The sequence below is a fragment of the Clarias gariepinus genome, chromosome 4 (genome assembly GCF_024256425.1).
Source record: "Clarias gariepinus isolate MV-2021 ecotype Netherlands chromosome 4, CGAR_prim_01v2, whole genome shotgun sequence".
NCBI lineage: Eukaryota > Metazoa > Chordata > Actinopteri > Siluriformes > Clariidae > Clarias > Clarias gariepinus.
The window spans coordinates 27,029,937-27,045,897 of NC_071103.1; the positions used below are offsets into that span (position 1 = coordinate 27,029,937).

Sequence of the window (15,961 nt, forward strand, 5' to 3'; positions counted from 1 at the left end):
TGAATGATGACACAGGGCCTGCATGTTAGATCATGACCATGGACCCTCAGCACACAACTATACAATATATTAATATATTATATATTATATAATATATTAATATATTAGTGCTTAAGCATTTCTGGAGCACTCACAAGTGAGGAACGTTACATTTTGGACATCACCGGATACCTGTTACTAGTTTGCTTGTACAATGCAAATTTTCCACATTTCAGATTCCTGGACAAGAAAAAATTTCCAAAAACATGTGGGGATGAAAATGAAGATATAAAAAGATCTGTAGTATGCGGTCCTTTGCAGCTGTTATTTTCTTAATTTAATTGCTAGCAGGGTTAATATACTATATTCTTTTATCTCTTTTTAAACTCTTTTTTAAATCTCTTTTTTAACAAACACTTTTTGTTGCTCAGGCTTAGTGTGATATTATTTGTAGTCGATATGCCCCAACCAGCAGAAACAGCCACCACACTATTAATTACCTATAAGATGTTATGGTGCTTAATTGTAATATACACGTATTGCATTTAAGTAATGTCTCAATACTCTGGGAATTCCTCATACAGTATTTCACGGCCAGTGAAGAGCTAACCAAAATAAAATCATTAAAAAATTATCTTACTGTATCTTTTAAAGTTAAAATGAACCCAGTGCTGTCAATTGTCCTTTGAAGCATTAAATTAATAAAAGAAAATGACTTGCATGGCTGATCAGTCTTAGTCTCGGCTGATCCGTCACTTTGTTATTTTATTTTACAATGTTTAGCATCATTCAGTGGCTACAGCATCTGCTGGAAGTGCATTGGTTAGTTCTTATCTAAGTTACATTTTTTTTTTAATAATTATTTCTTCATCCTAAATTAGCATTAGGTACTGTAGTCATCAAATGCCACCTCCTGTTCATCAAAAAGCATGTTGATTCTTTGCCCATCTTTTGCATCCACAACTAAATTGTAGTGGACTATCAGATTTTACCAAGTTTTCCTGATTAACAATTTTGCCAATTACACTAATTGATGCTGACTCACTTTTTCCAGTATCAGCAATGTGAGAGTTTTCAATTTACCACCAAATCTATCCTTTGCAATATTCCTCACTCCACTATACCTAGTAATGTGCACACATAGGGTTTCTTGTTTATTCTCCTTTTTCTAGTTGGGATAAGCAGTTTGTGATCTGTTCAAATGGTCATATTTTCCCCCTTAAACAGTAAGGATTGAATTTATCTGATTAATCTTTTTTTCCCTAATATATTTCCGTATTTACTTTATTTGTGCATTAATTACATTTATCTAAACCATGCTTAGTTTCTTCCAATCGTTGACCTTACCACTGGCAATGATAAACTGTATGTGATTATATGTAAATGGGCTGGCATCTCCCAAGCTGTCTGTCCTGGAAAATCAGCACACTGGCTATTGTGACAAACGTTTTCATAGTATAGCACTGAAAGGACAGTGCCACTTCAACACCAACAATGTTTTGGACCATGAGAACATACCAGGAAGGCCACAGGAAAGGAAAAGGAAACACAGCCAAACTGATGCATCCTATCACAAGTGAACCTTTTTCACCATAGGCCTTCCGAGGTGGCAGAGGTACACAAACTCAATACTCAAGTAAAAAAGGAAAAGTACTGGCCTGAAAATGTATTGGAAACAAGGACATCTGTTCATAATATTAAAATATTAACATTGATTATAAATTATACAGTAAACGGGTAACAGGATCATGGGCACACAAGGCTAATTTATTAAGGCACTCATTACAACGCACAGCACCCAAAGGATCCTCTGCCAATGTCCTGGTGCCAGACATCACAACACCTCACAAAAAGTCTTGTGGGAGTCATGCCAGGTGGGGCCAGAGCTGCCCTGGTGGCACAAGGGGGGCCTTCAATACTGGGTATGTTTTTCATTGTGAAGTTATGGCTGATCATATTACTATTGTAAAACTGAAGGCTTTCTTTTGCCACAGGATTTAAGTATGAAATGTGCATAGGGTTATTGTAGTTTTATTATTTATTATGATATCTAGCCAGAAAAAGGAATACACACTTCAGAAAAAGAAAAATAGTAAGATATATAATATAAATAATTAAATAATATTATCTAAATATTAACAGAATATTATCAAATATATATATATATATATATATATATATATATATATATATATATATATATATATATATATTACATAAATATAACATCTAGCAATACATTTAGTATTAAAATATTCATACAAGTTTTTTCTTTTCTGAAGTGTGTATACATTTTTGGGCTGACACTGTACATGTACTGTAATAAACCACTAAACTACGGGCAACAGATGAGACATCTTTGTATAGTCATCTTTTCAATGGCCACAAAAAGCTGTCTTTTAATCTTTCACTTTTTACTATATTTTGTCCATATTTTTAATGTAAACAAACGTCCTTAAAACATATTAAATGATAAATAATGTGTTGCATTACTGCTGATGCATGGCCGCCAAAGCTAATTGCTGCTTCTTGTATGCTTCCAAAAGACGTTCAGCCTTCTAGTCAGGTAATATTTTTCAAGGTCACTCTGCTTCTGAAACACTTCCAGAGGAGTATGAACCTACGCAAGGGAATTAGCAAAAGCAGTGCCATAGAGATGCTCCCTGTGGAAACCCCGGGTAAGTTTTATTAGCAGTTCAGTGCCATACAGTAATAATATTACAGCTTTGACACCAGCCTAAAAACCACCAAGGTAAGCATATAATTAAATGCAACTCATTGGAATGCTCCATTAACTGCAATAGTAATTGTGAAATGAAGCTGATAATTCACAGCTAACTAACAGAAAAATATTCGCATTGTCTCGAGGTCATTCATACATGGTTGGGTTTATGTGACTAATTTATTTTTTTATTCAATTTTGGATACAATTCAGTTTGGGATCCTAGATGACATCTCTTTTGGATTCTCAAATTTAACAGTACCTAACTCCTTTAACAGAGACATTCAATAGCATTAAATGTAACTGTGAATTATTAAAAAAAAAAGAGTGACCTTGTCTCTTGAGACAGGGTAATGGTTCTTAAGTTTGAAACCATAACAATGCCAAAATGTCTTGACTTGCTGAGACATTAAGAAGTAAAGGGGCCGGCCCAACTCCTGAAAAACTACCCCACACCAGTTCCAACATGACTGCGCACCGGTGCACAAAGCAAGGTCCATAAAGACATGGATGAGCAAGATTGGTGTGGAAGAACTTGACTGGCCTGCACCCAATAGAACACCATTGGGATGAATTATAGTGGAGACTGCGAGCCAAGCCTTCTCGTCCAACATCAGTATCTGACCTCACAAACGTGTTTCTAGAAGGATGGTCAAAAATTATTATTGTTCGATAATAAACTTCAGAAGTCGCTTTTTTGACACACATTTTCTGTATTATATGTATAAGGTTAAAATAAAATCAGCACCAATGCAGTCTTTTGACCAAATACTTTTGTGTTTTTTTTAAAACAGATTTCCTCAGAAAAGGAAAGGGCGTGTCTTTGAGTCACTCTTTACTGCTCAAAGACACGCCCACCGGATTGCAGAGCGGCCAGACCCCGCCTACAGCGAACGATCTTAATTGCCCTTTAAACTGCGCTGCGTCCAATTCTGCGTACTTAAGCACTACAGAGTGTGCTAGTGCACGTTGTTGTACACGGTGTTATCAGGCTCTGTACACACAGCGTTTTAGCGCAGGTGGAAGAGCCAGAGTGAAATCTGGCGTCAGTTAATCATTGACCGGTGCGTGCGTTCCGGCGTGCGTGCGTGTGTGCGCGCGCGGCGCTCGTGCATGCGCTACTCCCGGGAGAAAACACGGAGCAGAGCACTGCGGATTTCTGAGTGTAAAACCAGCCCAGGCAATCGTAAACACCAACAACACACCCATGTAGTTCTCCAAGGTGGACTAAGACGCGGAGAGTTTTGCATGTCGGTGATGTGCAGCTCATAGCACGGGAGACTAATCACGCATCACCGGTGCATGCGTGTTTGACAGGAGAGAGAGAGAGAGAGAGAGAGAGCTGCCATACTGCACAACACCACGGTAAGTCTCAAGTTCATGCTGACGTAGCTGCAGTGACTAACATATTGCTTAGAGACAATAAAGCTCGGATTTATACTCTTACTGATTAAGCTTACTAATTTAATGTCTGATCTTATTTCTGTTTTATCCCTGATGTCAGCCAGACATCTAGACAGGGGCATAAAAAGAAGTGCTTTCTAGCAATAATTGTTAGAAATGTACAGCATGTACAGTTTAAGATATGCAGTGTGTCTGGAGTGCAGTCTAAATGGCCTGGAATCCAGACAGACCCAACACTACTCTGGCATTTACAAGAAGGAAATAGGAGTGCCTGTGAGCCTTTGGAAATCTTCCTATCAGTCAGGCTTTAATAAATGATGCAGACCTCTCATCTGTCATCTAGTGCAATGACATTATGTTTGTTACAGGGTTCACAAAAGATCATCATTAGAGCAGCATGCTAGTGTAGATTTCAAGGTTGCTTCATAAGACAATTCAATTGCAAATTGATTTTAACAATCAATGTTATTACAAAACAGCTTTACAGATATAGATACTTAAACAAGCTTAAGCCGGCAGTACTGCCCGAGATTACATGAAAAGGAACTAAACTCTAAAGTGAATCCATTCTTTTCTTAGTGACACTCAATATCAGGATAATAAATCATTGCTCTGGGAATAGTCAGAGTACTACACTGTTTGTGCTTAAATTTCAGCAACACCCATGTAATCCACATGATAGACTGCTGTCATCATTGAACCAACCTTGATAGTTAAATGATGATGACTCTGCTATTTGCAACTCAAATATGGACAGCAAATGATGCTGCAGCAGCATGAACATAAGATATGCCCTGCTGTTAGAACCACTTTATGCGTTACTATTTCTTATGATTTGCTAGAGGCAGCAACACATGTTAATGATGTTTCCTTTGAACTGCCACACCTGATGAAGTTGAAAAGCTGATGTTCAAACCGGACACGAGGCTGTTAGCACAACAAAGACAATAAACTGTGTACTTTGAAGGTGTATTCCATGCTTGAATTAAGATACACCTAGACAAAACATTTAAACTGTATTTTTTCTCTTTCAAAATCATAAGACTTATTTGAAATACAGCCTAATCAACAGTGATGTAAAAGTACTGACAATCTCTATAATATTCTTAATATGTTGTATTGCAATGTAATTTATCATATAACTCTCATATGTTCCTCCCCTAGGAATAGAAACATAGTAAGCACTATGCTACTAAATTTGCCTAAAAGTAGGACCAAAATTGCATAATTCTGAGTATTTTTGGCCACTTAGAAACGATTTTATACTCTGAGATGCTTGGTAAATGTAGGCCAAGAATTATTGATGATAATGTTGATGCATCCACTTGACTGGTGGAGTGAACAGAAGACTCAGCTTAGCTACAAAACACTGAGTTATTTTTTTTCTAAGTCAGGCACTGTTTAATTCTCTGGTGACCAGGCAGTCATGTCCATAATGATTGAAAATGTATGTTGAGAAAAGCAAATTAATTTACTGCACCTCTCATTTTTAAAAAAAATTTAATTATCTAGACTAATTTAAAGAAACTGGAATAACATGTTTCACAGGATGCAAAGTGCCTAAATATGAAATTGTCTATAACAACCTCAGCACGAACCTCAGTTCCTCTCTCATCTGTTCCAACCACTCAGCATTTAGAAAATCAAGCCGGTGATTATAATACTGGTAACAATAAACGACTTGATTATCTCATCATCTGCACCTGTTTCTCACTGGTTCATGCCTTAAGTTAGATGTTAACAATGCTTGAATGGTTCATAATTGACTGTGGTTCTACAAACAAAACACATTCCTTCGAAGGAACTGGGACTGGACTGAGAGCCGAAGTCTGGAGAGATATTCCACAATAGTATAATAAAAATACAAGAACGTCTGACTCTTTGAAAGCAAAATATGAAGATGTGAGCTTTAACTCAAGTGTTCAGTACTGACGAAAACTTTTTATTTCATAAATTTGAATTTGAGCATGAAATCGCTCCTAAGTGGCCAAAAATTCTTAGAATTATGCAATTTTAGTCCTACTTTTAGGCAAATTTAATAGCAATTTATCAACATTCTTAAAATAGAAAATCACTCTTTTCTCCACCAAAATGTTCAGTAGGAGAGCTTTGGAGGTGTCCTAACTGGTAATAAGTAGTGAGGAACTCGCGTTTAGGCAGAAATGTGTGTGGAGGCGAGTTGTTTTTGGTAACACAGAGTGAAACAGAGATCATAAAAGATAAGTTTGGATTAAAAAAATTAAATACGCGTGCAGTATGCAACTGGTCCATTAACAAACATTTTGTATGCTGTCTCCGAGGGTGAGTATAAAACTACTGTCGAAACTATAACACCCACTTTAATGTGAAGCCTACTTTGTGGCTCTCAGTGTTGTAAACAGTGACATTTTATGCTTTTCCTAGGAGCAGTCCTACTCCTCGCGAAAAGTAAAAGTAGGAAGCTTTATAATCAACTTTTAAGAGCTAATCTGAACTAGGAATATTATTCATCCAAAATAACTTTAAGCGTGATTCTTAGGAGTGATTCTGAGATGATCTGAGATACCAGCCCTGTTTTATAATTTCGTATAATTATTATATTTCATTTTCTGATTTAGAAGTCAGACTTCACAAGGGATTACGTATGTTCCACTTTTGTATTAATGCAAATATTAAAAGCTTTACTGACTTTTGCCATACTGAAGTTGACGTTTTTGTGTTTGTGGATATTGCTTGTCTGTAGATGTAGGTAAACGTACTGTATAAGATGCAAACTTATATTATCAGAGCGTTGTCTTGTAAAACTAATTCATACAGCTTCAGAGTACAATTATTTCCAAATGCTCTACTACAGTATGTCCTGACATTTTCAGAGTTCATGCCTTTGACCCCTGAATCTTATCTGAAGCAGTACCTTAAATATATATAATGAAGTTCAGCTTCATTACAGACACAGATAGAATTTTCTGCTGTATTTGTAAACATAGTGTTTGTGTGTCTATGCGTGCTCGACACTCAGTTCTGGCAGCTCCATGGATGTTATTACAGATTCATGAACTTTGAGTAGACAGTGTGTTCTGGTGGGTGTTGTTTCATTCAAACCATTTATGTGTGTAAATAAAACCCTTTTATGTCTGGCTGCATTTTACATGCTGTTCTTCAGTAAAATAACCTCTACTTTCACTTTGCTTATGATCCCAAGAATTATGCAAATGTTATAATGTAAATAATGTGGAACATGCTGTAGTTAATTATTTACATATGGAAGAGTGCATTCTGTGACCTTACATGTTTTTGCGTCCCTGGTTTACTGGCACAGGGTCAGTGACTGTTAATTGCCAGACATACAGTATGACAGCGTGGCTGCAGTGAGGACTCTCAGGATGCAGCAAATGCAAAAATGAGTTTAAGCATTTTAGACAAGGAGCAAGGTGAACATCTGGAGACACTATTTATTCAGATTTGGTGATTGACATTGATATTTGGGCATATGAACAATAAATCTTCATAAAAAAGGATTTGACGTGTTACTTTTGTGTAATAAATAGTGCTTACATGAATTTGTGCGTGCTTCATAATAGTTTAGAGAAAGTTAAGGAACACTTTTTCTCTGGCACCAACTTCTCACTTTTCCGTCCAGGTGATGGCTTCAGGCAGCAGAGAGAGGCACAGGATTCTGTCTCTGAAGGAGGAGAGCCCCAGTGATCGGGTACCCGGTGATACGCTGCCCTGGAACTTGTCCAAATACCAGAAGGTCAGGCGCTCCAAGTCCGCCTCAGCGGAGGTACTGGACCCTGCCGAAAGAGCAGTCATCCGCATTGCAGGTGGGCTATATTTTTAACGGTTTGCTCACTTCTCTCAGTTTAGAAAGTTCTTGCTGTCAAGGATCTGATGTGAAGATCTCTCTATTTAAAGTTTCTTGCACGCCCATATATACAGTACAACCCACTGGTAGAAAAAATCGCACTCACAAAATTACTGTAGCTTGTACTGGATTAGGATGTTGCCCAAAGCTGTAGGGTATGTCAAATGTTTGTAAGTGCTGAAGTGCACAATGCAAGTCATACACATAGAAAGATGTGTAGAATAGTTGAATCTGGAAAAAAAAACAAAAAAAAAATTATTTTAGCTTTGCCACAACTTTAACTGAGCTTTGAAAGACTATTTTCAGAATTGTTGTATCATTGGTGTACCAGTTTTTCTGTTGAGATTTGATTGTTGTTCTGCTTTTGGCCTGACTATATGTTCAGTATAAAGGTTATATGGACAAGTTTTCTTTTAAATGTGTGTCCTGTTTGAATTGAAAATACACATCTTTCTCTGTCTCTGTCCTGTAAATTTCTCTAACAGGTTAAATTGATGATAATACATTACGATTTTATTTTAATGCTTTTACATGCTAAAGTGTTATATCACTGTCACCTTATAACTCTGATTATGTGATACTTATTAAAGAATTAAACATTGTTGTCCTTATTCATTTTAAATTACATGTAATGCTGTACAAAAAAACACACAAAAAATAATTAGTTTCTGTTATCATTTTCATTATACCAGCTATAAACAATCATCCTCTCACCTGCCTCTTTTCTGTCTCTCTTGAAATTAATACGACGTAATTGCTTTACACGTTTACAAGCCACTATATAAACCATCCATCCCGAGAAACATATATATAATAATAGTTCAAGCTGCAATTTAAATCATAGGTTGATATTAATGCACTCATTAATACTCAACAATAATTGAGATTAATTGAGCAAGAGGTCATCAAGGGCAGTGCTTTGCAGCAGTCAAAGGTTCAGCTGTTAATTTAAGTGTCCGAGAATAAATATACATACATGCAGTATATTCCTCGGGATGGATGGTTTTATAGTGGCTTGTTAACATGTAAAGCAATTTTTTTTGTCATATTAATTTCAAGAAAATAAGATGTAAAGATGAGTGTATAATGAAAATGATAACAGGAACTAATTATTTTTTTTGTACGTTCTACAGCATTATATGTAATTTAAAATGGATAATGACAACAATGTTTACTTCTTTAAGTGTCACATAATAGAGTTATAAGGTGACAGTGATATAACACTTTGGCATGTAAAAGTATAAAAAAAAAATCTTAATGTATTGTTAATGTTTTGTACTTCAGCAGATCTTCGACAAGCATTGTTGTCACTGGAATCATTTATAATATTGTCATATTGTTGTAAAAATGTTTGGCTTACCTGCTTCCTGTTTTCCGCCCATTGTCATGTTCTGCTCAGCACATTCATGAATTGTTTTGATTAATTATTCTTATCTATTTTAAGATGGTCAGATTGTTGCTGTGTTCTGCATTTGTTTGAATGTCTTTTTGTCTTGGTGAAAGCACACACACCTGTAACTGTGTGTGTGTGTGTGTGTGTGTACTTCCACTAAGACAAAAAGATATTTATAGTAATCCACAATGCAGCACTTGCACACATACTGTGCACACGCGCGCACACACACTGACATTTATATTCATTCACACACACAGAGGCTCACTGCAGATAAACAACAGAGTGTTATGAAGACATTCCAGGTGGGAGAGACATCTGAGATAACACGTGAAAAGTATGCATATGATGGCCATGATTATTTGTACATTCGTATACACTGATGTGTTGAGTAGGTTTTAGAGTGAGTGCAGGATTAAAATTTGTGTTGTAGGAAGACGATGATGGCTATCTTTGAGGATGTTCTAGTCTGACATCACTATAATAAAAGCACAGAAAGAAATCTGTGCTGAATTGCTGCATTACAGGTCATAAACTAGGTGTCTTTTATTGCTCTGGTGTCCTTTGGCCTACTTGGTGTAGGCTGAGTAGATCTGTGGATTCTTGTTTACTTGTGCAGGGTGTATACTCCTGGCAGAATTCCCTCTGCAGTAAATATAGATATGCAAGCAGTCAGGTTACAGGTAAAGAAGTCATGTAGATGTAATCATTACAATAGCGGTATGACATTATAGCAGCTGTTCTCAATAATTGTTCTCTCAACATAGACTGTTATTTCTTAAGGTAATAATACAGAAAAAAATCAATAGATAATTTATGTGGGAATGTAAGTGTCCCCTTCTGGATTCAAACTTGCGACTACCACATGTTCACACTGCTTTTCTTTTGTGCCACACAGGAGCCAACGGGTGATCATATTCACTGTCATATTAGGGACCAAATAGGCTTATCGGTTCACGCATCACTTCGTGGCATGGTGCTTAGTGTGAGTTTTTGTTTATGGTTTATTGCGATTTAGCTGTGTATTTCCAAGGTTAAAGATCAGAGAGATACACAGAGATAAAGAGAGGATGGTGAGTGCTATATGGCATGTCGATATTTAACCTGCTAATAGCTTCCTGAGTGCTTGGCCAGTTCAGAGAGTAGACGCCAGTGATGTCACCCAGCTGCCTCCACTGAATCAACACACAGCATTGCTGTAGCTGTGCAAAAACAGTAGAGACCTTGAGCTTCAGGTTCACGGACAAGCCAGATAAATGCCCTGTCTAGCATCTGCCTAACAATCGACAGTTTGCATATTAAATGGAAATGTTTTTTACAACATGAGCTTGAAGGGGCATAATGTTATTGGAATATAATCGATAACTGGGAGTCTAATCAATGCAGACTGTTGTGAGATGATATTAAATTGTCCTATAACAGAAAGCCCTGAAGTGTTGTTTTCCTCTTAAACCTAAGCAATTTTGCAAAAAGTATTATTAATAAGATTATTACAATTATTTTTATTATTTAAAAAAAAAAAACTTTTTATGAATTTTAAACAAGTTACATCCTCACTCACACCATAACAGCTACAGCTAAAAAAGCTATAGGTAAAACATTCGTTCCCTCATATTGTCCTGTAATCTGTGAAACAAAACCCAGCTTGTTACCTAAAAAAATGTCACAAAACTCTTCATTTTTACACTTTCAGGTGGTATTATTCCTGAATGTGACAAAGCTATTCTAGAGACGATGACCATGCAAATCAAGATTCTGTTACTGAAATCCCAGATCCTATTGCTAACATAAAAGCTAATTTGCTAGCAGTTAAGTAGCTGGCTACGTACTGTATGATAGCTATTGCTACTTTTTGAAAGGAAATATTCTTATATGTTATGATATATTCTGACAAATATGCTACATAAATCATTTAAAATATAACAATAAGTCAGGGAGAACATGATGCGAAAATACCACTTGTTTATCTGTGAGAAATACAAGATAGAGATGGTTATTTCAGGATTTCAAGGGAACAGTGATTTCCAATATGTATATTTATATATGTTGTGGTTTATATAAGAGTAAAAGAAAAAAAAAAAAACTAATTGATGCAGTACAAATGTAAACTATGAGCCTTGTAGCTTACTGTTTTTTTTTTTTTTTTGTCGTTCCACTTGCTGCCACAAGATGTCAGTGTGATTCACAGACCTGCAGTCACAGCTTGGCAATCTGTTCAGCATTTGGGAAAAAAGCTTGCCATTTGCATTCAGCTTTTAGGGCAGTTTTCTGCCTTTTCATGTGGTTTCACCTGGTGTATATTAGTCTTTTCCACAAATACTGAAATATCTTAAGCGGGTATATGTTCTAACAGTAGTAAAAAGTTCTGTTTTATTTTTGCTTTGAGCAGTTTTCAAGACAATTTAAGATCATTTGGTGCACTATAAGATACTTTGCTATTTGAAGGCTGTCTGGGGTGATATAGTGATACTGCCTAAAACAACATTTAGTTAACATTTAGTCAACATGTGTAATGAACTAAGCGAACTTTTTGTTTTGGGGGGCTGAGATTAATGTTACGGATACTGTACAGTAAGTATAGCAATAAATAGCTGCACTAAAAATCAGGCGTTAAAAAACAAGTACAACAGCAGTAAGCCAAGATATGTGTGTGTGTGTGTGTGTGTGTGTGTGTATGTGTGTTGGCCTAGAATCTTGGTGTTTTTAAGTACCACCTCTAGAGGGTGCTGTATTTTCCTTTGAGTCACTACATGTTGCCTACTCGTATTCTCCCATTGGATGACCTGCCTTACTGGATCCACTCCATGCAAAAGTGCTTCTGGATCATTCTATGGCTCTCTGTCTTCCTTGCTTTTAATCATTCTGTTTTTCAAAGAAACTAACCAATTTTTATCTTTTATGTTCATGCATATTTTAGCACTCATTTTCCACATTTATATCCTGAAAGCTATTACTTTTTCACCCACCAGTATTAGATTTTTTTTTGGCCTCATACAGTAGACTTTCATTCTGCCGTCAACTGCTTGAGCAAGCCATGCTCTCTTCCTTATTTTAGACTGGTTTATGTTATATAATCTGACATCAGTGAAGCTGAAATATTTATCTGATTTCAGATGTCTTGCATTCTCTAAGCTTTGACAGAATGCAATTCAACCATTAATGCTCACCTGTATGCCTACACACACACACACACACACACACACACACACACACACACACACATTTATTCTTCCTATGCTGTTTAACCTTTGTAACCTAATCCATGGCTAACGTTCCATCACAGGGACACCCACCTGTTGTGGACTGGAAGAATGCAAGGCAGGCTGTCATGAAGGACGTTCTCGGGTAGTGTCTCACTTAGATTAGCTACAACTTCTCACCTCACTGCCTAGTTTAACTCCCTCTAGCTATATTGGTCTCTCATGGAGGGGAATCATGACTAGGTCAAACTGATTGTACACATGTACGCACTGAGAGCCATGTAACTCTTTTAGCTTTAATACCAATACTCACATGTAGTGAGTGTAAAAAGACGGGTAGGGAAAGTGTTGTGTATGTACTTACTGTATATGACCTCTCATTAGTGGAAACCCTGGCACTAACACCCTTGTGATCACTGACCCTTTACTTGCTCTGATGCCACATTAAGCTATTTTTTCCAGGAGCTGCTTATTTTGGCACTGAAAGTGATTTCCATTCCTGTACATTGTGGGAGTGTATTTAGGGTTGGGAGTTCATGCTTTTTTTTTCTGACGTTAACTTTGGATTTACTGTATTTCCTTCCAGGAAAGTGCTGTGGCTGCTTTTGTGCCAACCATGAAATTGGACAATGTCGTAACTCTCTCAATTTAGTACGAAAATGGAGCCTCCTTTTTACTGCTAAGGAAAATATGGAGCTGTTGGGACTTCAGGGATAAAGTGTTTATGTCTGACTGCAGTAACTCTTCTGATTTAGCATGCTAGAGGAAGGAAAAACATAACGGTATGCTTATATTATTCAATGCAAAAGCTAGTGTCGTTATATTCACTGTCCCGACTATGAACAAGTTTTTGTGTGTACTTTTCGGTGCATACTAATCTTTTCATGAACATCAGTAGCCTGTTTGAGGAATAAAAAGTTGCTGTTGCATTATTTGTTATAAATGCCTTGCTGAAATTTTGCAAGTGTGTCAAGGTCATATGTCTGTAATATGCAGAGTGTAAGTGTATCAACCCGTCTGAAGTTGTTCATTCGATTAGTGACTATGAAAATGATCTTGAAGTATGCTGGCTTTACATTTGCAAAAGTGTTTTCTCATTTGGCTGAGCAACGTACATTTAAATTTACAATGGCTCATTTGACTGAGCGTGACAGTTAAGACTAGAATGGAACTGGGCAGGAAAGGGTTAAGGCCTGAAACAAATAAATAAATAAATGTATTAAAAATCACTATTATATTAAAAACTGCTGTGAAATATACTGTAGGCTGATACACATTTTACAAACGTAAGAAACATTTAATTTAAGGTCATGTGAGTCACCTCATACTGAAAGTTATATCCAGTTTGTTTAATCTGAAATCCAATTTACAGTATAATACTACATACATAGAGAACATTGATGAATTAGTCATAATTATTAGTCAAAAACCATATCAGTCATATACAGTACTTAAAGTGATGATAACGATATTAAACTTCAAGTGGACGACTTACTGTTTGAAATTAAACTTAAAAAATCAATTGTAATATCGTGTTAGGATATTAAAATGCTGGCCTGTAATATATTGTCACCCCGTCCAGGATGTACAGTACCCCGCCTCATGCCCTAAGTCTCCTGGAGATACTAAACCTAGTAACCTACTACTCCCCAACCCTGTATACAGGATAAAGTGGTATAGATGATGAGTGAGTGAGAGTAAGTGATATTAAAATATTAGCGAGCCTACCCAACAACACTGTCATTTAACTGTGTGCTTCTTTACTTTTTTTCCAATGTCTGATCTAGAGAAATGTTATTTGTGCTTGCTTTTAAAATACATTTGTTAACACAACAGTGAAATCAGATGCCAAATTCAACACTCTCGTCAATGTTTCATCAACACTGTGTGTTAAAGTAGTATTTGTGTACTCCTAAATGAAAGCAGAGACACTTTAGGACAGCAGATGGCAAGGTTTGTGTGTCTTTAAGAGGCGGGCTCTGCTGCAGTCTATGCTGTTTCACAGCCTAGGGTGGATGGCTGGGGGTGTGGCTGCTTCTGCTTTGGGCATGAAGTTTAGAGCGCATTCGGCAGCCAGAGGAACTGTGCTGACCCAGACTCAGACACACTTACACACACGCGCACAGGCACACATCCACCAGCGTAAGAGGGGAAGAAAGAGAGTTGGACGAGACTGAGAGATCCTTGGCCATGGCTATGTATGAACCCATCTGCCTCCCGCCGAATGCAGACGAGCAGGACTTCATTCAAGCATACGAGAACGTCAGAGAGAAATACAAAGGTAAAGAGAACAGACAGTAGGAAGGAGGGACTGGTGATGACAGGTGTGTTTGTGTATGTGTGTGTGTTTGTGATGAGTACACGTGGTTGTGCTCAGGCTGGTGCTTTATTGATTGGCACACATGCTGCCTGGCAGACTGTCTCCAGCTCTCAGAAATAGGTCTGGAAGGTTCGGGATTTACCTGAGTGTTTCTTACTGAAATGCGGCATGGCATCAGCTGCGGCCTAAATGATGTTGCTGTTATAGGGGAAAAGGCTTTGCAACATTTTATCCGGAGAGCGTTATTTCAACGAACGCCTGTGGTTGACCACTAAATTTCCACAGCAGGAGCAGGACAGATTTACAATTTAAGGACAGCTGAGATTTAGGAGAATTTTACATCATCTCATCTGTAGTTTATCATGTTAGGACTGTTTCTGTCATTTAATGTCATCTGTATATATCGCCATGCAGTATTACCTGATGAGCTCTCTATTTGTGGTGATGGGTTTCACGTCACTGTGCAAGCCTCTGAGCTACCACTGAGTTCTGTAATTAATTAAAACAATTAATCTGATACTTCAGTATTTCCTTGACCCAGACTCTATCTTCTGCATCTGTAGCACATATGTATGTGATTACCACAGGTAAAAAAATTCTTTACTTAAATCTTGCTTGTAATCAGATGTACAGTAAAAGCTGTACTTTAGACTTACAGTGATAGCACAAATTTCAAACAATAAACATTTTTTAAATAAGACAATCGAGTAAGCATTGCCGTGTAGTTTTATCCAACTTCCCAACACTATACACTACAGTCTAAAGTTACAGTATGTACACATTACTTGAGATCATCTTCCATGAGTAACCATGTGTGACCAGACAAACACAGGTGCTGTATGTTAATGAGAAAACCACAGATTCTTTCCTCTGACACTGTTGTCCCATCACTGGAAGGATCAATTATAAAAATTTGCCTTGGATGGGAAAGTAACATACAGTACATTGCATACATTTTTACAGATCTTTTCAAAACGTCCTTTGCATTTTCATTGTATGGAAGATGTAATTACGTAAATAAGTCAATTATTGTTACTGTAATCCCTCATAGGCTAGCGAAGGCAACACAATGTATGGTACTGTATGTCCAGATGTGGTA

At 37.0% G+C, this 15,961-nt stretch overlaps 1 protein-coding gene across 6 annotated transcripts in view; it reads left to right on the top strand.

The window, feature by feature from the left end:
* Positions 1-3,808: 3,808 nt before the first annotated feature.
* Positions 3,809-15,961, top strand: part of plecb (plectin b) — a 117,169-nt gene continuing 105,016 nt past the window's right edge. For 2 of the 6 annotated variants that reach the window (XM_053494354.1, XM_053494355.1), the window contains exons 1-2: positions 3,809-4,066; positions 7,725-7,908. In XM_053494354.1, the coding sequence (XP_053350329.1) occupies positions 7,728-7,908 (181 nt within the window). In that variant the 5' untranslated portion in view covers positions 3,809-4,066; positions 7,725-7,727. Of the gene's footprint in view, positions 4,067-7,724; positions 7,909-14,634; positions 14,824-15,961 lie in introns of those variants that run through there. The other 4 variants (XM_053494359.1, XM_053494361.1, XM_053494356.1 and 1 more) reach the window with 3 other exon arrangements.